The following is a 27,909-nucleotide window of genomic DNA, read 5'->3' as shown; positions in this document are numbered from 1 at the left end:
ATTAATCTATATATCATTATAGCAATCTAACAAAAAGCAGTGACTTTTATATGACATCAAGTGAATTAAATTTGATAATTTCTATATTGTTATAAATTATAGAAAAAAAAATGATTCATGATTATAATTTCTTTTTTATTCAAAAATATCGCTATTTGCTCATGTAGTAGGCGCAAATTTATTTGTTTGCATTAGTGCGCGCGTACATGCACGCGTGCGTGTGTAAATATTCAATCGAATACGCGCAAACGTATATATGTTACATTTCCTTAAATATATGTAAGGAGAAGTATAGAGAAATAGAGTGAGTTATATATATATTATAAATTAAAGATTATATCAAATTTACAAAGATCATGAGTTTCAAACAATTAATAATATATACTTAAAATATTAATAATATATATTAAATTTATAACATCAATTTATCATTTATATATATATATATACATATATATATATATATATATATATATATATATATATATATATATAAATGATAAATTGTTGTTATAAATATATATATATATATACATATATATATATATATATATATATATATATATATATTAAAGAATTATAACATGTTTTAATAACATGTTATAAATGTTTAATTTTAAATCTTATTTAAATATTAATATGTATTATGATATTTATGTTATACTTATAATAAAAATTTGATTCAAGATAATAAAATTAACAAATAAATTAACAAATAAAGTTACAAATATAGAACAAATCAAATACAATTTAAAAAATAAATCAGAATACAATTTAAATTAGATAATACATTTTTAGTACATTAATAATATAATGTTAAATATATTGCATATACTTTCTCATTTAATATAATTAGAATTATTCATATAATACAACATAATTTAATTATAATGTAACATAATTTAATTATAATGATTTATATATTATAATTATAAATATAATTTACACTTTGCATTACTTCATGTTAATAAGGATATAAAAACATCAGTGCAAATATGAATTTCAAGATAAAATAAATCCTTGTAAATGCATTTAATTATATATTATTAATGCACATAAGCATAAATAATAAATTGATAACCATAAACATTATAAAAAGCTATTTATAAGAAAGATATATAGATGTATTCGCGTCATAATTGTTACTTTCATTATACGGATATTATTGATATTTTACAAAATTCTGAAAGTAATCCTGTTGACTTTTGATTTCGAGAAAGCGTATTTGTATCTTGTTTTGAATATCTAAAATATATTGCTTAATCCTTTTGACATATTCGTTCTTTCTACTCAATTGGCTTGTCTAAAACAGATTATATCGATATTAATTATTACTGAATAGCAACTATCAATTATCAATAAATATTATATTAAATATTATCTCGTGTATATATATATATATATATATATATATATATATATATATATATATCTTGAATATTTTATTTATAATAATAATCTTAAATATAATTGGAATAAATAATAATAATTATAGATTATGAAAATTACATTCTCTTCTCAGAATCAAAATTTTAGTTACCCCGAAGAAAAAACGGGTTTATAAGTTTGTAAACATTTTAAATCAATATATGTCGATTTCTATGCAGGTTTCGCATCTTTGTAAAAAATTTGTCAGCTATTGAATAAAGTGATACGAATTTTAAGAAATTAGTAAAGTTCTAAATGTGAAATATAAATTTAAATTTTTCTATCTAGTAAGAGAAAGCGAAATGCGGATGATAGTGCCTCAGTTTCAGAGAAAATTAATTTTTCTTTCAAAATAAATCGTTGTACATGGAATACATTTCTTTCCTCGATGTGATACTAAATAACGAAGTAAATCTAAACTTAAGATTTTTATTAAAATAAATAATCCCTAATCCCTATAAAAAAGCGTAGATGAAAAAATATCGAGACGAAATTGCTGAAACGAAAATGAAATCATACTCCTATTATACTACGTTCTATTACATTATGTGCATAGTGTTGCACCATATTTTACTTAACAATTCTTATGTCTGCAAAGAATGTTTATAAGTAATATTTTGTAAGTAACTTTTGACAAATAAAAATTCACAGAATTTAGAATTAGCGATTTTAAATATAAAATTAGAAATTTATAAGAGCTATGGCTATCACAGAGAAAATATCATTATATTATTATATTATAATTATTATATCTAGCAGGCCATTTTTTGTATTAATTGTTGCGTTAACCTACCATTATCACAGTTTTAGTTTAACAAATGACTTATATAACATTAGAGTATGCTAATCACATTATCTAATAACTCTCTCAATCATATTGAAAAAATATTTAAATTTATTCAACTAAGAGCTATTTAACATCTCAAAGCTATAAATTCTCTTTTTAAAATTTATACAAATCCATTTTTATTAAGATAACTAAAATTTCCAAGCAATTCAACGAATTTAAAATTATCACCAAATATTCTATAATAAATCTAATTATTTTTATTAGACTTTTTTTTTTATTTTTAACAACAATATCTTGGGGTTATTCCCATATATTTTCACAGCTTCTAGGCACTTAAGATTTTGTCTATCTTTATCGCTATCCATATGAATCTCAATGATATTATTTAATATTTATTTTTTTTTTAATGACTTTTTTTCTCATCTGACCCCTCAAGAAATTCTCTTTCTCTTTTGCTTTCGCTTGCTCCCATGTTCTTTCTCACTCTCTTATTCACTAAAAATTATAATACACCACTAAAAAAAATAGGGAACACTTTTTGTACCCTAAAAATTGAGCTATTTTTAAACCGCTGAAATTCGTCGAAAAATTATCGTAGACAAAAAATAAAAAAAGTATTTTGAAGCTTGAAGCTTCAACTTTAACGTACAGTTGGTGATGTTTAAAAATTTTTTCATCTTTCTTATTTTGCGCTTTAAAAAAGAACACATTGTTTAGTTCCTTAAAATTATATATTTTTAACACATCGAAACTTGATAAAAAAATTTTTCTCGAGAAATTCAACTAAAATTTCATAAACTACAACGTTTTGCCTGAAACGCTTTTTACCAAAACGCTTTTTTTTTAATTTTCCTACGATTTTTTTGACCGAGTAATACAATTTTGAAAATAAACCAGTATTTTTTAGATATAATGAAAAAATTTTTCCAGAAAAATTTTTTTATAGAACTGCAGTGTCAAAAATACGTAATTTTAATAAACAAAACAATGTTTTTTCTAAAGCATAGAACAAGGAAGATAAAAAATTAAAAAAACTAACGATAGCGCTTTAAAGATGAAATTTCAAGCATCATAATGCTGTTTTTATTTTTTGTCTACGACCATTTTTCGTCGAGTATCAACATCATATCTAAAAAATGCTGGTTTATTTTCAAAATCTTATTTATTATTTATATTACTCGGACAAAAAAAGTCGGAGGAAAATTTTGAAAAAGCTTTTCGCAGGGAAAATGTTGTAATTTATAGAACTTGAGGTGAATTTCTCGAGAAAATTTTTTTTTAATGTTATATCGTCTTATGTAGCGACTCCCATGGCGACATCTAATAGATTCTCAGTTAAAGACTTTTATCTTTTGTCGATCCTCCCCGGTATGCGCATCTCTTTATCTTCGTGCACTCGTCATTACACTGTAATCACGCGAGTGTCGGGTCGTTTCGTTTTCCAATAAAGTATCGTAACAGAGTTTATTAGCAAAGAGTATTTTACTTTATCCCTGACATAATTGTCCTAGCTCCACGGCCCCTTTTATATCAAGAATTAAGTTGCGTGTTAAAAATACATAATTTTAAGGAATTAAACAGTGTGTTCTTTCTTAAAACGCAAAATTAGAAAGATAAACAAAATTTTAAAAACCACCAACTGCGCATTAAAGTTGAAACTTCAAGCTTAAAGCTTTCAAGCTTGCTTTTCTAATTTTTTATCTACGATGATTTTTCGACGAGTTTCGGCGGTTTGAAAATATCCCAATTTTTAGGGTACGAAAATTCTCCTTTTTTTTTTTTTGAGAAGTGTATTTTAAAAACAGTATATTTTTGGAAATTAGAAATAAAAATATGGTTATTTTATAAAAGAAATTAGATAACATCAATTTTTGCTTGTCGCTTTGAGATACTGTGACTAAATTAATATATTCTGTATGAAAACAAAAAATATCAACGAGTAATGGTATTCATAAAATTTACCTCTACTTTCAAATCTTTCCATTCCATATATGAAAACCATGTTATCTTCCTATATTCACTTAATTCAATTTCTAATACACTAATAAATATATTTGTTAGGAAGTCGTTTATCTAAAACAGATTATTTTGATGATATTGAACAACAATATTTAATAATAAATTGATGTTGCATGATGGTTATTTATTTTACATATATATAAGCACATGCAATTTTTACCTCTTTGAGTTGATTCATAGAATACACATGATTAATAATTACAGCAAGCGTTGCATACTTGCTGACTTGTCTGTAACAGTAAAATAATAAATTTATTGATACACACATAAATTGTTGAATGATAGATATATATTTACGGAGAAAACTGTATTACTTAGGTTTTATATTCTCAAGATTGTGTAATATGAAATTGAGTACTGCAGAATTCCTTGCATGCTTCGCGATAGTAAAAAGAAAATAATTAATATAATCTTGATCGGAAAAATCTTTTAAAAACATAATTGATGTTGTACTATCATTTTTTATTAGATTTAAATAGTCTTTGATAAATTGTGAATCCTCAGGGCAAGACAGATATTTTAAACGTTTAGTTTTAAATTTTTCTTTTCCCAGACGATATACTCCCCACCAAGGAGAATCTTCATTGCTAAGAGAATAGTACAATACTTTTAAACCTTGACAGTATGTCCATTCTTTCCACCATGGCAAAAGCCTACGAGATTTAACAAAATACAAATTCTGATATAAAAGTTTTGCACATATTAATCTTACATTTTGATCAAATAATTTAACAAATTATAATTTCATAACATAATCTAATAAATTTAAATTTTGAGCAAATAATGTAATAAACATTGCACATGTATCTACAAAACATTTAAATTAAAATAATCGGGAATATACAAGAAAAATTACGTATTTTTATCGGGATCTGCGAGATGTCGATTTAAGTTATGTTGGGCTTTTTCTATGCATATGCGACCATCAAGATTACATGCCCATTTCGCAGCCTCCATTCTTAAACTCTTTGTAAGATCGTCTTCATTAGAAACTTCATCGTATTCAAGTTTATCAAGCAAATTGTATAGTAAATTTAGCATTTTCTCCTAAACATATAAATATAAATGTATATATATATATATATATATATATATATATATATATATATATATATATATATATATATATATAGTTATATGTATTTATATTGTTACTTGATATAAATTTTATATTTTTCGATTCTTGCATTATATTTTACTATATAGAAAGGTATCTTGCGCAATTGTATTTTACATATTAAGAAGGTTTATACAGGGTGACCCATTTTAACTTAGGCAGCCAAATAACTCGAAAAATAAGCAAGATAGAGAAAAATGTTTTAGACAAAAGTTGTATGGTTTCGAGGGGGCCATAAGATGGTATCATTGGTTTGACCTTGAAGAGTCATTTGAAGGTCACGTGAAGGTCACTTCAATTTTTTTAAATGGAACATCCTATATATTTTTGTACATTCTTGTAGCTCATCTCGAGAGCTTTCCAAAACACTATAATTAAGTACATTTTCGTTAAGTACTTTTTGAGTTATGAGGCTTGAAATAATTTCTTAATTTTACATAAACCGTAAAATATCTTGTAAAATATTCATTTTTCGATTACCTTACCTTAATAGTTTTATGTACAAAATAATGAGAGGAATCAATTGGTGTAAAGAAAACACATAGTTGTTTCGAAGAAAAAATATGTAATTTGCAATTAACAATTCCATATTTTTTCTTAAAAACAACTATGTGTTTTCTTTACACCAATTGATTCCTCTCATTATTTTGTACATAAAAGTATTAAGGTAAGATAATCGAAAAATGAATATTTTACAAGATATTTTACGGTTTATGTAAAATTAAGAAATTATTTCAAGCATCATAACTCAAAAAGTACTTAACGGAAAGGTACTTAATTATAGTGTTTTGGAAAGCTCTCGAAATAAGCTACAAGAATGTACAAAAATATATAGGGTATTCCATTTAAAAAAATTGAAGTGACCTTCACGTGACCTTCAAATGACTCTTCAAGGTCAAACCAATGATACCATCTTATGGCCCCCTCGAAACCATACAACTTTTGTCTAAAACATTTTTCTCTATCTTGCTTATTTTTCGAGTTATTTGGCTGCCTAAGTTAAAATGGGTCACCCTGTATATTAAGAACATTCTGTCTTTGTAAACAGCTCTGAATTCTTTTTATAAAGATATCTATTATATAGCTATACTTATATATACGTATTTATACACAAATTTGAATTTTTCTTGCGTGCACATTCACACAACCTTAATACATGTTCATATCACAAAATAAACATACAGAAGTGTATACATGCATATATTGTAGACATGTAGACATAAATGTAGACATTATATCTATAATATAATTTAAAAACTTATTCACTGTTTGAGTATTAAACACACAGATAATTAATATATATGTTTCCTGCTAACTTTCTATCTCAAAATTAATGATATTTAAATCGTCATTATAAATATCATGCTGTGATTAAAAATGATAACAATTTTCAAATTTTTCTCCCTTTTCCTCTCCAATTTTTTATAATATTAGTACATACACTATTCGAATATTAATTTACAAATATACTTATCTTTCATTCAAAATATGTATATTTAAAATACCTAATCAAATTTTTTCTAGCTACATGTATTTTATTGTATGTATCTTTTTGAAAAGTACTTAATAATTATTGTTATAAATGCACACAATATTAATATGTGCAATAAGTAACATGTTTTTAGTATGTTTAAGACATCACTATTGACATCGTTTATAATATGTGTTATTACCTTGATATTAAAATATATTGGTTCCTGAAATAGAAAGATATTGGACAGATATTCTAATGCTTTGAACATAGGATACCATGCCACGTAGTCTGTTTCTTGTGATAGATATTTTGTAATATTCCAGAATACAGTGGAATTAAGTTGGTTTGTTATTATTAAGTGGAAAGCGTCGTCGATAATTTGGGCACGATTCAAAACATGCATTTTCCTATAATTTTTAGAATTTAGATAACTTGCAATTCTTCGCCAGTTCTCGATATCGTAATTGACTCGATAATATCCTGTAAAATAAATAAATTATATATATATATATATAATTCTTTCAAAGGGTTTATCAGTACAAGTATCTGTTTATATTTATGTACTTATACTTTTGTACATTAACAGAGATCAAAAATGTATCATAAAGTGAACATAAATGGAAATGCAAATTGTATATTATATTAGATATAAAATCATTTTGCATGAAAATTGAATACTTCTAATAATTGTACATATGTATGTATGTATATACTGGGTGTTAAAAAAGTCTGGACACGGTCGAATATCTCGATAAGGAAGAGTTTTACTAGAAAGTTTGAACAAAGTTTTGTTTTGAACAAAAGTTGTATGGCTTCGGAAGGAACATAATATGGTACCATTGGTTTGACCTCGAAGAGTTATTTGAAGGTCACATGAAGGTCACCTTCAATTTCTTAAATGAAACACTATATTTTTTATTGCATATTCTTGTAGCTTATCTCGAGGGCTTTCCAAAACACTATAATAAAATATTTTTCCTTCAAGTACTTTTTGAGTTATAAGGCTTGAAACTATTTCTTAATTTTACATAAACCGTAAAATATCTTGTAAAACATTCATTTTTCGATTATCTTACCTTAATATTTTTATGTACAAAATAATGAAAGAAATCAATTGGTGTAAAGAAAACACATAGTTGTTTCGAAGAAAAAATATGTAATTGTTAATTGCAAATTACATATTTTTTCTTCGTAACAACTATGTGTTTTCTTTACACCAATTGATTTATCTCATTATTTTGTACATAAAAGTATTAAGGTAAGATAATCGAAAAATGAATATTTTACAAGATATTTTACGGTTTATGTAAAATTAAGAAATGGTTTCAAGCCTTATAACTCAAAAAGTACTTGAGGGAAAAATATTTTATTACAGTGTTTTGGAAAGCCCTCGAGATAAGCTACAAGAATATGCAATAAAAAATATAGTGTTTCATTTAAGAAATTGAGGGGTGACCTTCAAATAACTCTTCGAGGTCGAACCAATGGTACCATCTTATGTTCCTTTCGAAGCCATACAACTTTTGTCGGAAACACTTTCTAGTAAAACTCTTCCTTATCGAGATATTCGACCGTGTCCAGACTTTTTAACACCCAGTATAATGTATATATGTATATACATATGATGTATAATAAATGTAATGTATATAATACATAATATAATGAATAATATTTTTAATAATATAAATCTTTCTCTCCAATGTGTATGTATGATAAACACTATAAAATGTAATAAATTTATTGCAAACTTACCAGTTTGTTGTAGATTAAATACTATAAAGTTACCCAACTTCGTAGTATGCGACTCATGTAGGTAATCATTCACCATCTTATTTAAATTTGTTTTGTACATCTTTGCTTGTAGCCATCCGATAGGCTGATTATAATCTCGTATTATTATCGCTACAAAACAATATTTTCGTTTTGTTGGAGACTTAATTAGCTTCTCTATACGAAGTAAATTGTCTCTAGACATTTGAATGGACGAAAGGTTCTTCATAACTTCACCAAAATAGTTAAAAGTTGGCTTGCTAAAGTTATAAAATTTATGCAAAATTTATTGATGTGTTAACGAAAGCAAATATTATAAGCAAATATATATATATATGTATATATATATATACATATATATATATATATATATATATATATATATATATATATAATTATCACAATATAAAATTGTTAATTATCTTATATGTTTAATTTAATTAAGTATATAATTAATTACATAATTAATCATATGATTTATAGTTTTTATATAAATTTGATGCTACAGTTTAAATTATAATTTAAAAGGAATGGCCAAACTTGATTACTTTTAAAAGATAAGTGTATATGTAAATTGAAAATATATCTTGAATATTTAATGACATTGAAGGTAAAAAGAATTGTAAATGGTAATAATAAAGATAATAAAGTATGAAAGAAACGATGTAAGTTTAAATAAAAATAAAATTAATTTAATTTAAATAAAAATAGTAATTATAGTGGTATAGTGTATTACTTACTTGTCCTTTACATATATACGGATACTCTGCCAAAATATCTCTTCAGTAATCATGTCTTGTAATGTACGCAATACACTGAATACTATAATTATATAATTTACATCAGAATTATGAATAAGATAATAGTTATGGCAAATAATAATTAATAATTATGGTAAAAGTGCATAAAACGTTACACATCACCGATTTTATCATCATTTGAATATGTTACAGAGAAAGTTGTCCTGAGTAATTCCGCGCAAAAAAGTAAATGAGAGGCGACATTGGTTTAAAAGATATAACAAGTTAAAGTTTGATAATATTAATACTTTTCTTAAGCAAACTGATATTGAACACATTAATTTGCAATTGACAATTACATATTTTTTCTTAAAAACAACTATGTTTTTTCTTTACATCAATTAATTCGTCTCATTATTTAGTACATAAAAGTATTAAGGTAAGATAATCGAAAAATGAATATTTTACTAGATATTTTATAGCTTATGTAAAATTAAGATATAACTTGAAAAGTACTCGAGGTAATCTACAAGAATATGTAATAAGAAAATAGAGATTTTCATGTAAAAAAGTATTAATGACCCTGACTTTGACAAAGTCAAGTCCATATTTCCATCATGTGTACCCCTTCAAACTATGCAACTTTCGTTCGAAAAATTTTTCAAAAATCATCGGTTCGCGAAATAATCGACTGTATCACTTAAAAAGAAACATCCTGTATATGTAATATATTTTATATATAATTTTATATACTACAGCTTCATTATGTATGTATATATGTGTGCATGTGTATAATGAAGAGATTATATATAAAATTAAAATTTTTATCAGTTATTCTATTTGTTTTTTAAGCATTTATTTTCAAAAATTTTTTTTACTCATAGTCAATTTTTATTTATATTATCATACCTTTAATGTAACGGTAATGTTCAAAAGAAATGTTGAATGATGTATTATAAAGTGATGTATTATATTCAGTATCGAAATGAAGGGATTCGTGTTGAATTTGTATCACAAACAAGTTCATCATCCGGGTACTTGGGAGAGCCTATAGAAAATAGTTTAAGTGTATTTACTTAATTAATATTAGATTTAACACACAATAGCAATATGCATTAGGGCTGTTACTTTCTACGTGTATGTAAAAAAATCTGTTATACTCTTATACTCTTAAAATATAGAATAAATAATTTAAAATTATAATATATTAATAACAAAAATGATTATTCGACATATAAATTTAAAATTAATATTTTTAGAATTATTAAAATATATTATATAGCAAAATTATCTTATTACACAATTTCTATATGTATACATATATTATGTGGAATTTGAATGATAATTTTTCTTTTTTTTTATATAATAATTTAAAGTCGGACAAATGTAACATAGTGACTTTGACACACACACAAAATAAAAGAAACATAAAAATGTAAAAATATTTTCATTGTATTATCCATGTATGTTGCAGATTTACTTGAAAATTAGCATTTTTAAAAAACTCACTTTTCTTTGTAAATATAGAATCTTCGTCTAATATTCTGATTTATAAAAAAAATTACACGCTATAATGGTAAATATTTACCTTTACACAGCCAGCCCCAAATGACTTGACCTTGACATATATTGTCAAGGTCACTGCACTGAGTAACATCCAAAAGGTTTTAGGCGTCGCTCGTTGTTTATTAAAAAGTTATAAACAAAAGAAGCTTTATAAGATTCACAGAATTTTTGGACATCATGTTCAATAATAGACCTGTCGTATTAAAATTTATAAAGGAATAAACATATTGAAGAACATCTCAATTTTTTTGACCTTTGCATATATATCGATTATAATTGAGGATGACATTGTAAAAGAAACAATTTAAATTTATATAGAATTTAATACAATTTAATACAATTAAAAAATATTACAAATGTATGTGTACACACACACACACACACACACACGGGGTGGGGGTGCAAGGGGGGCCTTCGGCCCACCCTTCCGCAGCCACCCTGCCGGTAGGGGACGCATTGCGAAGAGTTCAATCACAATGGATATATGCTGTATATTGTAAAGCGAGGTCCACCTTGCCTACCGGCGGGGTGGTTGCGGGTGGAGGGGCCGAAGGACCCCCCTTGCAGCCCCAGCGTGTGTGTGTGTGTATACATACATTTGTGATATTTTTCAATTGTATTAAATTGTAGTAAATTCATACACTTCTCTTTGCATAGAAAGTTACAAATCTATGTGAAATTATGTAACAATTGACTTTTCTTTCGATAAATGTATTAATGAATTTATAAACTTCTTTTGTTTATAACTTTTTAATAAACAACGAGTAACGCCTAAAACCTTATGGATGTTATTCAGGACAGTGACCTTGACAATATATGTCAAGGTCGACTAATTTGAGGGTGACTGTGTAAAGGTAAATATCTACCACATATATATATATATATATATATATATATATATATATATATATATGTTTAACGCAAACCTTGCTCACTTGCAAACAATATGAGATATATATATATATATATATGTGTGTGTGTGTGTATATATATATATCATATTGTTTGCTAGTGAGCAAGTTCTGCGCTAAAGAATGCTTAAAATAACCTGATTGGTGACATATAATCCAAGAAATGCGACAATAGCCTCATTTAACAAAGAGGATAACGGCCAAAGTGGATTTTCATAATAAAGACATTCCTGTACTACTTTATGGGCTATGAAGTTAGCAACTTTGATTTTAGTCGCAACAGAATCGACATTCTCAATGTAGGTAACATCTGCTTCTCTGAAAATTTAAGAAAATGTTTTATAGAAAGCTTATTACTGTTGAAAATATTTTGTGCTTGCAAATTTAATATAATTAAATAATTCTATAAATTAACATATTAATTATATATTAACGTTTTATAATGTCTGCGCGTATGAATGACTCATCACAAAATAATGCGATACTTAATATATATGTAATGCTTCCAATATATATATATACATATATATATATATATATATATATATATATATATATATATATATATATATATATATATTTGCTGGGCTTAGTTTTTGAGATATTTTACTGTCCAAGTTAAAATGGGACACCCTGTATATATATATATATATATATATATATATATATATATATATATATATATATACAGGGTGTCCCATTTTAACTTGGACAGTAAAATATCTCAAAAACTAAGCCCAGCAAACAAAAATGTTTCAGACAAAAGTTGTATGGTTTCGAGGGGGCCATAAGATGGTACCATTGGTTTGACCTTGAAGAGTTATTTGAAGGTCACATGAAGGTCACCTTCAATTTCTTAAGTGGAACCTACTATTTGTCATTGCACATTCTTGTAGCTTATCTCGAGAGCTTTCCAAAACATTATAATTAAGTACCTTTTCGTTAAGTACTTTTTGAGTTATGAGGCTTGAAATAATTTCTTAATTTTACATAAACCGTAAAATATCTTGTAAAATATTCATTTTTCGATTATCTTACCTTAATACTTTTACGTACAAAATAATGAGAGGAATCAATTGGTGTAAAGAAAACACATAGTTGTTTTGAAGAAAAAATATGTAATTTGCAATTAACAATTCCATATTTTTTCTTAAAAACAACTATGTGTTTTCTTTACACCAATTGATTCCTCTCATTATTTTGTACATAAAAGTATTAAGGTAAGATAATCGAAAAATGAATATTTTACAAGATATTTTACGGTTTATGTAAAATTAAGAAATTATTTCAAGCCTCATAATTCAAAAAGTACTTAACGAGAAGGTACTTAATTATAGTGTTTTGGAAAGCTCTCGAGATAAGCTACAAGCATGTGCAAAAATATATAGAGTGTTCCGTTTAAAAAAATTGAAGTGACCTTCACCTGACCTTCAAATGACTCTTCAAGGTCAAACCAATGGTACCATCTTATGGCCCCCTCGAAACCATACAACTTTTGTCTGAAACATTTTTGTTTGCTAGGCTTAGTTTTTAAGATATTTTACTGTCCAAGTTAAAATGGGACACCCTGTATGTATATATATATATATATATATATATATATATATATAAAGTTTTGTAAATTTTGATCGATAAGGAATATGAAGACTTGAATATAATACGTTATTTAATTTTATGTTTCAATTTTCAATTTATAATTTTTAATTTTGCGATTATAATATATATATATATATATATATATATATATATATATGTATATAATATTTTAATATTGTTTATCGTAAATTGATACAGATTAAGGATATAATAAATATTTAGATATGTTTCTCTCATTGTCCCACAATTTTATTTATTTTTTAAAATATATTCAAATGATATTTAAAAATAAACAAAAGATATGTAAATAATTTTAGATACCAAGAATTATTATCCTTTTTTCATCTTTCGAAATATATTAATGTTTATTAATTATATAATTACCTATAAATAACAACGCCCAAATTTATGATGCTTTCGTTTTCCGGAAAATCCGGAATTGCAACATGATTTATTTGCCAAGTTTTATTCAGGCGTTTCCATTTATCAAACAAGTATAGAGTTATATTTTGAACAATTTTGTGTGCAAATGCGCAGTGCATTCCACACCACATATCAACACTGACTATACTTTGATTTGGACCAGGCATAAAAGATATATTAGTCCGATTAGCCAAAAATATAAAATATTTAGGCATTACATACGTATAAAAATGAGTCATTGTCATGTTTTTATCATTTATTTCTATTTTTTGTATCGGCATATTTGATAAAACTCTATAATTTTGATGATGTTTCATAATAATATTATGTGAAATGTAAATAGATTCGGGCAAATGTGGAATCATATGTTGGATCCCAATAGTATCGACATATGTTGCCAACCTATCACACATTTAGAAATATGAATTAACCACATTTAGAAATATGAATTAATGATAATAAATTTTCGACAATTACATAGAAATATTAAAAATTGAATAAAGAGAAAATGTACGGATGCAATTTATATATAAGAATAATATATATAGAAAATTATGGCATAGAGTTCTTTTTACTCTTTTGTTCTATATCTTGTATAACATTATGTAATCTAATAATTTTGATAGTATTTTGACATTAGTAAAACGTAATGGTCATGAGATGTTTACTTTAGAATATACAGGTACAAAATGAATAGTTAATATTTAATAGTTAATATTTTAGTATCAAAATTATAAATAATATATTTCAATAAAATTAAAATTATAAATTTCAATAAAATTAAAATAAAAAATAATTTCGTTCAATAAAATTAAAATAAATTTTATATTACACAATATTAGAATAATGACTTCTTTTAATTGATTTTAATTAATATATTGTGATTATTGACATTGATATATTATTTAACCATTCCATACATAATTTTATACATGTTAAAAAACTTCATATTTTAGTGATAATTTGTTAAATGAATCACATATATATATTTTTAGTTATTCGCATATTATAGCGAAAATAATTTCCGAATAGTACTATGTGTGCGTGTATGTGCATGTTTAAATACATGAAACAACATAAATATAGCTTATATGTATACTTAATATTATATATTTATATTTAATTTTATATATAAAGTGTTTATGAAAATTGAGTAAGTGTTCATGATCTAATCAAAGTTTGTTAGTGACTTCTATGAAATATATATATATGAACAAAAAAATTCATATAAATTTCATCACAAATAATTCATAGGAAACTCATGTGTCTGGAAATGTTTTCGTTCCGAATTATTATAACTTTTATAACAATTTTTTAGATCTGTGTCATCAGCTATATTATAGATTAATTTTATGTTATAAACGCCTCGGTAATAGGCTTCATTAAATATTAATAATGATTTCCTAAAGTTTGGTATTAGTATAAAAATGAAATATTTGCCAAAATTTTGAATTTCAAATAAGCAAGTTCTGAAAACATAAATCTTTCAGAATTGTATTATTTAGATTTTGAAAACAATTCAAAACACTACCGGAATATTTGAATTCATCCGACTGTTGATGATAAAATGTTGTATAAGACGTGCATTATTGCTGATTTAATTAAATTGATTTTTATTTGCAGTTTACATTCATTTTAATAATAATAATAATAATAATAAATTGCAAAATTTGTTACTAACAATAAGATCTTAAGTAATATATAATTAGGAACGAAAACTTTTCAGATAGGCACATGTTTATATAAATGTCTTTTCTTAGAAAACATTTTTTAATAAATAGAATGTTGTATCAGGATTGTGTCATCCTGTAATTACTACATATTTAATATTTTAACAGTTACTTACCATTGTCCTTCATTTCTTTTATAAAACTTTTTTAGGCCTATATCATCAGTTATATTATAGTTTAATTGTATGATATAATCCCCCTTCAATAGATAATCCAGGAATACATATTCGGTAATGTTCCTCCTATTATCATAAAAAGCCGGTTTTACCGGTTCATAAACAATCTTATTTCCATCAGGAGTAAATTTTATTGGATCATCAATCACTGTTGTATCAATAATACGTTTTATGTCTAAATACAACTGTATTCTTCGAATTGATTGTGTTATCCTAATACTTATATTACAGTTGCCGACAAAAGCTTCCTCTTTAACATATGATGTAAGAATGATATCATATTGTTTCGCTAATATATAGAATGATTGCCTGTATATGTCTTCTTCGGATAGTTTAGTTATCCAGTAATCGTATGAAAAGACCGATGCGATGATTATTAAACTGCTACATAATAATCGTTTTACAAACATGATACTACTTTCTTAGATATCTGTAAAAACATTCTTATTGGAAAGAACAAACGGACAAATTAAATACAACGTTGTCTCTAGTAATAGTTTAATGGAAATAAAACAAACATATAGATGTACTTAATTTTAATTAACGACTTACTCTGTATATTGAGATATATCGCAAAATGTATGCGAATGTATGTCCTCTTATAAGAATTAGCTGCAATAAATCAATGTTTTATCCACTATCATCACTGTAACATGAAAAATATGTATGCGTAGTTATAATGTCTTATTATTTCGAGAAACTTCCAAAGACTAACAACACTTGGCCATATTACAATAAATGTGTATGTGATATGTAAACACACAACTTCTGAGGTCGTTAACAGACGTTTCGATCGAGAAACGGTATGTGATAGCAAAGCACGGTGCCGTTTTTCCCAATCCAAATTCGTGCTAGCGATCGAACGCCATAAGATGGCAGAATCGTCTATTTCGCGTTGGTCTAAAGCAAAAGAGGCTACCGTTACGTAGAATGCAAAAATATCTGTAAATATATATATTTGAATTCTTTTATACTATTTAAAAGTAGTATATTCCTTTACCAAAAATTTGAGAATTTTTATAATTTACAATATACATTCAAATGAAATTTTATATACTATATTATTACGAGAGTGTATCGGTAAGTTATTTTTGAGCAAGTTAATGAAAAAATGTAACTTATTAACGATAGAGTATAATATTACAGTATTGTATATAAGAGAATATAATGAATAACTATTATTTTTTAGGTTTTTGTTCATTCATTCAAATTTATATCGTGGATATATGAAAAAACAACGGGAAATCTCTCAAATCGATCAAATCAATAATCGTGTTTTTCTCATAACGAAGCAGATTTTTAAATTAAAATTAAGAAAGGTTTTTTTTATAATGTGGAATAAAAATATTATAGAGATAGCGTGCTCCAAGAATTATGCCATGTCATTTATTATTAAATTAAAAATATTAATGGTACATTAATAAAACACATTCGTAAAGAATACTTTTTATAGGATTTAAAATATTAATAACATATGTTAATATAACGCACCAATTTGTTAATATTTATATACAAATATATTTAAATATTAATTATATGTACAATATTTTATAATATTAATTACACATATAATATTTTATTATATACAACATTCGTAATTATTTTACATTATATTAAAGTTATAATCTATACTGTAATATTATCCACTATTAACTCACATATTACACATTAATATGATATTTATTATTATACAATTGATATACATATATTAATTTAGTGTATTATGTATTTATTTATGTGTATTAGCAAGTAATAATTAATGCAATACTAATATACGTATATTGATATATATTATTAATATAATAAAAAACTTAAGAGATGTTAAAATAAATAAATATTAAGATGTAATTTTATAGTTATTATATTAATTACTGTATTGTTACTGTATTAATAATTCAGAATTCAGCTTGTTTTTGTAATATTAACAAAACATATTAATCTACGTATTAAAAAATAACTTTCTCTCATTTGCATAATTAATAGTACAATTTAAATATCTCAGATTTGCAGAACGATAAGAAAATCTGTAATCATGCGTAAAGTATTCTTATAATACAAACGCATCAAGTATCATTGCAGAATAATTAAAATCCTACCCAGTATAATTAAAACCCTAAGAAATTAAAACGCATTTTATTTCGTATATTACTCAGGGACATGATATTGACAACACATGTCAAGATCAAAATCAGTATTGGGGAAGTAAAGATGAATATTTATCAGAATTATTAATAAAATTATACCAGCAAAAAAATCTAATTAGAAGCGATAAATATTATTAACTCCAAGTAAATTTAAATGTTAAACGGAAATGTTACATAACTTTTCAGCACGATTGTGACCGTGACGAAATAAGACTTCCATCTATTATATTATCTCCGGAACAAATTTGACCTAGTTAAGAAATATGTCACGTTATTTGTGCTGAATGCAGGTAACTCTTATGACAGCTTATGTCCGCTAGGTGGACTTCGATAAAGGAGGAGGTGAAATGATGCAAATATATGCGAAGTTATAGATGCCAGATCATGGGACAAAGACTGGATCAAGTTTAGTGGAACATGGATAGAGTAATACTGGATTCTTACTTTCATGTCTTCGCAGCTTATAGATCGCACATACATTTGCGCGAGCAAACATGCGACGCGTTTACGCCCACAGGATACAGCTCTTTATATGAAGAAACGCTTTTTAGCTGATTTATATATATAGAATATCAAAAGTATTTCAAGCACAATTGCTCGTGCTTAAATAATGACACTTATTATACCTAATTACACTTCTAATATGCTCCGCATTTGTGTTCTTGACTCCAATATTCGAACAGAGAGAATTCGAGAACAGGAAGAAATTACTGTAATATTTAATTTTGCTTAGAAAATATCTTTCATTCATCAATATAAGATCTCTTGGAAGGAATTAAATGTGTTTTATACACTATCATCAAATTTTTCAGAACTTATTTCTCGAATTTAATAATATGGAGAGTGTTCTTATAGAAGAGTGCTTTCCTCCGATCTCTATTTTTACATTTTCTACGCGCATTTGGAGCATCTTTATTCCATCGTTATCTTTAGCGGACGGATGAATTATTTTTCCTTTCGCCGCGAAAGGAGGAAGCTGAGGTTTACAAATATCATAGCAAAGCAAAAAAAGATATGTATTAATTCCGCCATTAATTATTCAAGTACGTAACATTCTACATTTTCCTAATTGATCTCTGCCATACGAACAATGTCTTTTTTCATTGACATTCATTAGGTGTCGCCGGCATCGCGGGAGATAAGGGTCGGAAATAATTTCTCCTAGAGACGTACCAGCCCTCGCAAGATCATGAATTCATCTTTGGAAGACTAGTAAGTGGACCGAAGCAAAAAGCCGAAGGTTTCTGCTAGCGCGGAGATAGGCACGAGATAAATTTTAACATATCGATGAGTTTTGTTTCCTTTGCATATGTATCAATTATGCCTGATTCCATCGGACACACTATTCTATTATATTCACGTTTCTTGGACTTCTAAATTTGTACACAGGATAGGGCAGTCCGGGGACAAAAGTAACACTTTTTGTATTATAAGTCACTAATTAATTAGAGATATAACAAAAAAGATTATATGTTAAAATACTCCATTTATTGTTCTTTTATTATACCTATGTTTCAATCTCAAATGATAGATATTTAAAGAGGTACTATAGCTTCTCGCAAATACGTTGATTGTTACTTTTATCCTGGGGTGCCTGGGACGAAAGTAACATAGTCTGGGGATAAATGTACCAGTTCTTATTTTCGGGAAAATGGAATAAATATGACTTTTTTCAATTTAAGGCAACATTTATTATAATCTTTTATTAAGCAAGATAACTTTTATTATAAATTTGTATTATATTATATTAAAATAAAAAATAAAATAAATATTTATTTTTGTCATCTTTGAAAAACTTAAAAGAAATAATCTTTGTTAACCAAAATAATTATAAGTAATATCATAAAATAATTATACTTAATATCACACCAGTTTTGTACTTCTTTAAGTCTAAATAACGGTTTAATTCTAAATAATAGTGTAAAAATTGTATGATAACTACTTATACAAAAGAAATTCTTATCTATTCCGAATCACAATTATGGCATATATAATAAGAATCGCCTTTGGTACATATATTATGGAACCAGCCCTTGCACTGAGCATTGAAACATGTTACTTTCGTCCACAGAGTGTCGTGTTACTTTTGCTCTCAAACACATTTTTTAGAATAAAAGCATTATAACCTAAATATGATGCAAGACTTATCCAAATCAACTATAAAAACTTATGAATACATTTTAGAAGAATGCACCGGCAAATAATTACGTCAATTTATACGTCAATATACTTTAATTAAGCATAGATACAAAAAAACTAAAATAAGAAATATTTAGGTGAATAATGCAAATACACTAATTTCACTCCTGCATGTGCAACCGGCACGATCGTTCTACAACAATTAGCTAAAAGGAAAGAAAATCGGGGCGTACGCGTTTGATTATGTAGTACAAATTATTCAACATATTGTGTAGTTTAGTAGGAGGCTTGTTACTTTCATGACGCTGTTACTATTGTTCCCGGTCTCCCCTATATAATAAAAATGATATAATAAAAATGATTTAATAAATATGATGAAAAATAAAATATAAATATTATAAAATATAATTAAAATAATTAAAAAATATAATAATAAAAATATTCGTGAATAATGCCTTCCAAAATTATCCAATAATAATGAAATTCCAATTATGATTTTATATAGTTTGCATTCTCTTCATTTAAATTTCATTGTAAAAATGAGTACTTTACAGAAGTTATTTAAATAGCACATTTACGTGAAAATTTATTCGCTAGAATATATTTCACGATATGCAATCATCAAAATAGACAATCTAATTTTTTGCAGCTATAGTTATAACGTTATAATATGCGGAGAGAATATAAATTATAGCTCCTACATATATTTTATCTACGATTATATACATTTTTGCGTCCCTGCTTTGATGAAAATATGACAACGATAATTACTTGACTATATTATAATGTCATGCTGTTCAAACGAATAAAAGATATGGTCATACATACGAAACCAATATTTTACTCTTACCTATCTTCTATAAAACATAAAATCTAAAATATTTGATCGCAAAGTTATTACGCACAATCAATTTCTTTGTTTTCTAAATAGATACTTAATATTTTAAATTGCATAAATGTTTACACGTATTACTCTACATGATTTCCCAGAACTTTTTACAACAATATGTGCTAACAATCTGTTACTTAAGTCGTCATGTCACCACTTTTTATCTTTAATTTTGTTGATCTAGGTACAATACTGCCATATAAATGACACTACTGTACGATATATGACGTAGAATTAAACTTAGACCGAAGAGAACTAAACAAACATATAATATTCCTTGATGACAAATAATTTAAATGTCGTGAGTTATTTATATTTTATGATGCTTCAGAAAAGAGAAACTTATTAAATAAATTTATAATTAACGTCCGTTTTTTAAACGGACATCCGTAAATTGAACTCGGATTGAAATCGGATAGTATATAGCCACATACATTACTAGCTGTTCACGAATATACATATATCACTCTAATAGAAAGCTGTGACTTTTATATGACATCAAGTGAATTAAATTTGATAATTTCTATCATTATAAAGCATTAATTATTGCGAAATATTGTCATAAATTATAGAAAAAAATGTTTCATGTTTATATAATTTGTTTTTTATTTAAAAATATCGCTATTTGCTTATATAGTAGGCGCAAATTAATTTGTGTGCATCAGTGCGCGCATGCGCGCGTGCGTGAGTGTGTAAATATTCGCACGAATGCGCGCGAGTGTATATATATGTTACATTTCTTTAAATATATGTAAGAAGAAGTATAGAGAAATATACATGTAGATGTATAAAAAAATTTGTACCATGTGATTTATTATAAATCAAAGATTATATAGAATTTACAAAGATCATGAGTTTCAAACAATTAATAATATATATTTAAAATATTAATAATACATATTAAATTTATAACAACAATTTATTATATACATATAAAATTGTTATTATATATATACAAATATTAAAGAATTGTAATAATATGTTTTATAAATTTTTAATTTTAGATGTTGTTTAAACATTAATATGCATTATTATATATTAAGAATTTGATTCAAGATAATAAAATTAAAATGAATATTAACAAATAAAGTTACAAATATCGAACAAATCTAATACAACTTAAAAAGTAAATCAGAATACAGTTTAAATTAGATAATACATTTTTAGATGGACATTAATAATATAATGTCAAATATTGCAGATACTTTCTCATTTATATAATTAGAATTATTCATATAATATAACATAATTTAATTATAATTATTTATAATTATGAACATAATTAACACTTTGTATTATTTCATGTTAATAAGAAATGGAAATACCGGTTAACGCAGGCCAAAAAATATCTTTGTAAGTGCACGTGCATTGAATTATATATTATTAATGCACATAAGCATAAATAATAAATCGATAACTATAATCTTTATAAAAAGCTATTTATAAGAAAGATATATAAATGTATTCGCATCACAATTGTTACTTTTATTAAACTACTTTTATTAAATGAATATTCGATACCTTACAAAATTTTGAAAGTAATTCTTTTGACTTTTGATTTCGAAAAGACGTGTTTGTATCTTCCTTTGAATATTTGAATCATATTGCTTCATACTTCTGTACTCGCTAATTCTATTCACTTGTCTAAATTCCCTTGTCTAAAACAAATTATATCGATATTAATTATTGATGAATAGGTATTAATTATTTATTAATAAATGTTATATTAAATTATATCTCAGATGTGTTTATATGTGTATGTGTGTATATATATATATATATATATATATATATATATATATATATATATATATATATATATATATACAGGGTTTACCAAAAGTGTGGAAACCCCTTAAATTCAAATAATTAGCTCCGTGATAAATTGTTTAATAAATAATCAATTTTAATCAATAAATTAAAATATTTCCATAATTTAATATTCCACGTTAAAATGTATATTTTATAATATATAAAATATTTCGGCAACGAATTATCGATAACGGCGTTCGACTTTGGCAATATGAAATATAAACAATAGCGCGCTATACGTTACCGCTTTGTCATCATTCGCACGGTGACTCTCGAATAATAAAGTAGTGGTGAGAAACGCTTCGAATATTGTAATTTTTTTACTAAACACAACTACGATTAGTATCGAAACATAATTTGCTTTAAATATTAATAAAAATTAATTAATTAAAAAATAATTAACGACATGAAACTGTATCGCAACGATAAATCTTTATCGAATCGTAATGTTTCATTACCGCGATTAAAAATTGAAATAAAATATACATAAAAGGGGATAAGAGACTTAATTATGTTATGAACTTTCGATCATTAATGCTTACTATATTTCATTAACAATATTAGAATTAATTATATTTCGATCAATACCTTAAATTTTAACAATCCTTGTTAATTAAACAATGTACAATTTAATCGAGAATCGATTAAATTATAGAAATCCAAGATTTTAAATAATCACTTCGATCGTTGCGATTTTTACGGACAAAATAATTATTATTTTAATATTTAGAGTCACAAATATATTTCATCCGTTTCTTTATCGTTCTACTTGACAATCTAAATGTAATTTGCGTGCTATTGTTTGTACGTTACGGTTTTGCTATCATTTGTTCGGTGACATTCGAGCAGTAAAGTAACGATGGGAAATGCTTCGTATGTTAATTAATTGTTTAATAAATAATCGTTTAATTAATCTATAATTTGAAAAACTTCTACAATTTAATATTTTCATGTATAACAGTACATGTTATAGTACGTAAAATATTTCGGCAACGAATTATCGATAACACGGTGTTCGACTTTGGCAATATAAACAATAGCGCGCTATTATTAATATGTTACGGCTTTATTATCATTCGCACGGTAACACTCGAGCGATGAAGTAGTGGTACGAAACGCTTCGCATATTGTCGAATTTTTTTTCTAAACACGATTACGATTAGTATCGAAACATAATTTGATATAATTACTAATAATTAAAAACTAATTAACTTATGATAAACGATATGAAAATGTATCGCAATGATAAATCTTTATCGAATCGCAATCATTAATTACTGCGAATAAAAATTGAAAAATGGGCTACATAAAAGGGGATAAAGAAATTAATTTTATTATGAGCTCTCGATTATTGATGCTTATTATAATAATTACCCTAACGATACTTATTAGAATTAAATAAATTTCGACCAATGCTTTAAATTTTCTTAATCGGCAATCACTCGTAGAATATTTCAACGACGAATTATAACAATAACATAGTATAAGTCAACCTTGGCGATATAAACAGTATCGCGGTAAAGGTTTTGATTTACGATCATTCGCACAGTAACCTTAAGCAGTAAAGTAATGACGTTTCATATATTATCAAATTCTTCCTTTACATAGTCAACCTTGGCGATATAAACAGTATCGCGGTAAAGGTTTTGATTTACGATCATTCGCTTAGTGGCTCTTGAGCAGTGAAGTAGTGATGTTTCATATATTATCAAATTCTTCCTTTACATAGTCAACCTTGGCGATATACACAGTACCACGATAATGTTTCTGTCTTACGATCATTCGCTCAGTGGCTCTTGAGCGGTGAAGTAGTGATGTGAGACGTTCCATATATTATCAAATTCTTTCTCTAAACACAATTGCAAGTACAACGAGAAACTTTTCGTAAATGAGTGTAAGTGCAACGAAGAATTCAAATAAGTGCAACGAGGATTGGACTGCCACAAGGAAAAAGTGAAGAAAACAAAAGAAAAAAAGGAGGTCTTGGAAATGGATGGATCAATAAGATATGATGTAAGTCATTAATATTTTAATTATTTATCACATTCATTATTTATTATATTGTTACGTCCCCGCGTCCCATCCCCCTGGATGTATTCGCCACATGTTGAATTCTTTCGGCGGGAAGTACGTCGACGGAAGAAGATCATTTTCGCGCGCGTTGTCAAGATGTTGTTATAAACAACGATTGTCAGAGAGTCTGAGCCCAGCTGTCAAGCTGTGCAGACGCGCGTCTATCTGTGATTCGTTTTACGATTATTCTGAATTCTTGTATGTTACTCGCGATTTATTAAAATTCTTGTGCACCTTAAATCGCGTTATTATTTACGAGTGCACGAGCGTCAGCGTATGTTATGTATTTTGCCGATTGTGTCGCGCGCGTTCGATATATATCGCGTTCGATATATACCGCGTTCCGCGGACGCAACAATATATAAATTATTTATCAATAATATATATATTCAAAATATACATATTTCTCGTTTCGTTTTATTTCTTTGATTGTGATTTAACAGTGATTTTAAATTGTAACATATATAATACATATACTTATAAAAAATATTCCATTTTATTTTAAAATAATTAAAACATTTATAAAATTTTTTATTAATTAATATTTTCAGATACTTTTATGTTTTATAAAACATTTCAAATTAACATATATATTTAAATATTTCATGTATAAAAAAATAGAAATTTTTTTATTTATCATATTTTTAAAAGTTTATATCTAAGAAATATAAATTATTTTGTAATTACGCAGTTTATAATATTAAAATATATCTATTTAAAAGTAAAAATGTAAAAATTAATTGCGCGCAATAATTAGGTTTAAAATCAATTATTTTGAACATTGCTTTGTATAATAGATGTTCTCTGATCCTTTATATTTTTATTTATCGTTTATATTTGCGAATTTAAATTTATGTACTATATTACAAAATAAATTTCAAATTATGTATTATATTATATATAAAATTATATATAATATAACCCTCCCATGGGGTACACCTTGTCGCGGTGGGAGGGCTTAGTACTTGGATGGTGCCTTGAGGTTTATCTTAAATTTTTCTATTTATGATAAATCTTAAGGTGCCTGAATGGAAAGCTAAGTACCCTTTCGCGTCGTTGGTGCCGTCAACGTGCCGCGGACGGCAAGCGCTTCGTTACCGCGTTTTCGCGTTGTAGTATTCTCGTGTCGTCGCGTTTTCGCGGAACTTTTGGACTTTTCATATAAAATCCCAATGTCATTTATTGTCAAGAGTCTCTACTTCCGATGCCAACTAACTGGGATGTTTCGAGTTTGCACACGTTGCTATGCAACGTACACTCTTGCTTCGTGCTTCGTCAAGTGATTCGGCCCGAATTAGTTAGAACTCGATCGATTGCTCGGAATGGTCGTCAATGGGTCCCTTCTCTTTGCTCGTCTACAGCCACACGCACTGCGTGTGTTAACCATGTCGAGAAGTCGAGTGGATTCCCCTAGGCACGATTTTCGCTCGGTAAAAGGGGTTGCCTCCCCATTTTCTAAATTGCTGAATGTAAGCATTTAAAAAATGTGGGTATCCTCTTCTTTTGCCGTCTACTAGCCTGGTGTAGCATATAGCAACCGCGGGAGGCATAATATGTCCGGGCGGAGCACCTGAAATCGTGCTTAGCGGGTCCAGGTTTGATACGAGATAGGATAATTATGCGCGAAAAAGGGTTGGTGAACTTCATTTTCCTCTATTTCCGTCAATCGTTTCGTCTTCTTTCCGGTTTGGGCTTAGTCCTTGCTCGTTGTATCGTTGCAGTCCCGACCGGTTGGCTCGAAGCTGATTCTTGTAAGTGAAATGGGATTTTCGCTCGTACCGAAACCGGGAGTGCCATCTAATGTATAGGTATACATATTAAGTATATACATCGCGCGATCAAATATAAAATTTTTAATCGCATCGAAATAGTGCGAAAATCGTTAAGTATTCGCGCGTAAAATAGCGAAAATAGCGAGATAAAAATATCGCTCGTGAGTGCGGGAGTGCCGTTGAAAGTATCGCGCGTCAACAACATGAGAGGAGAAGGAGGCCTGGGAGAGGCATCAGGCACCTGTGAAGCAATTCTATGGTAAATAAATTATCGCTTATATATAATTATTTATTAATTGCGTACGCGCGATTTAAATTAAGTAATTAATCGCGTAATTTGATTTTTTATTTACATGACTTAAACAAGAGAAAAAGAGAGAAATTTTTACATAAAAACTGTAATTTAAAAGTTTCTACGTTCGAATAGCTTTTGATAGAATTATCAAATTATTACTTATCAGTAGAATTTTTCTCAAAATTTATAAAATTGTTAATCTGCTTATTATTTATGTGCGTCGGATATAAAATTAAATGCATATAATAATAATTTTTTGACCGTGACTACAATTTGAATCTTCTTTGTATGTTACAGACCAACAAAAACTATTGTGAGAGGAGGAGGAGGCCTGGGAGAGGCAACAGGCACATGTGAAGCAACTCTATGGTAAATAAATTATCGCTTATATATAATTATTTATTAATTGCGTACGCGCGATTTAAATTAAGTAATTAATCGCGTAATTTGATTTTTTATTTACATGACTTAAACAAGAGAAAAAGAGAGAAATTTTTACATAAAAACTGTAATTTAAAAGTTTCTACGTTCGAATAGCTTTTAATAGAATTATTAAATTATTACTTATTAGTAGAATTTTTTCAAAATTTATAAAATTGTTTATCTGCTTATTATTTATGTGCGTCGGATATAAAATTAAATGCATATAATAATAATTTTTTGACCGTGACTACAATTTGAATCTTCTTTGTATGTTACAGACCAACAAACTATTGTCAGAGGAGGAAGAGGCCTGGGGGAGGCATCTTGTATCGGCGAAGCAACCTGATGGTGAATATTTATTATTTGTATATTAATTATTATAAATCGTACGCATAATAATTTGTTCATTTAAGTTAAAGGAATTAGAGAGAAAGAATTTTATAAATATAAAAATTTCTATTTAAAAATAATTTCAAAATATATAAAATCTTCCCATACGTGTTTATATCTGCTTACTATTTTACACAACGGATATGAAATTCCGCACAATAATAATTTTTTGAAATATTGATTGTATTTTGAACTTTGTTATAAATGAATTTTATATTTGTATGTTACACGT

The 27,909-nt window shown here is 26.5% G+C and overlaps 1 protein-coding gene across 1 annotated transcript; it reads right to left on the bottom strand.

The window, feature by feature from the left end:
* Positions 1 to 1,135: 1,135 nt before the first annotated feature.
* LOC145972905 (aminopeptidase N-like) lies at positions 1,136 to 16,367 on the bottom strand. Its single transcript, XM_083101949.1, has 13 exons — positions 16,293 to 16,367; positions 15,681 to 16,170; positions 13,796 to 14,236; positions 11,953 to 12,133; positions 10,248 to 10,386; positions 9,339 to 9,420; positions 8,581 to 8,858; positions 7,028 to 7,308; positions 5,094 to 5,284; positions 4,552 to 4,890; positions 4,398 to 4,467; positions 4,181 to 4,291; positions 1,136 to 1,303 (listed from the first exon to the last, which is right to left on the bottom strand). The coding sequence occupies exons 2-13, from the start codon at positions 16,148 to 16,150 to the stop codon at positions 1,163 to 1,165; spliced, it is 2,724 nt and encodes a 907-aa protein (XP_082958075.1). The 5' UTR covers positions 16,151 to 16,170; positions 16,293 to 16,367; the 3' UTR covers positions 1,136 to 1,162.
* Positions 16,368 to 27,909: the final 11,542 nt, after the last annotated feature.

Source organism: Camponotus vicinus, unplaced genomic scaffold, assembly GCF_025532165.1.
Source record: "Camponotus vicinus isolate PSW18456_S1 unplaced genomic scaffold, iyCamVici1.0 SCAF_6, whole genome shotgun sequence".
NCBI classification, from domain to species: domain Eukaryota; kingdom Metazoa; phylum Arthropoda; class Insecta; order Hymenoptera; family Formicidae; genus Camponotus; species Camponotus vicinus.
This window is presented reverse-complemented; position numbering and strand designations above follow the sequence as displayed.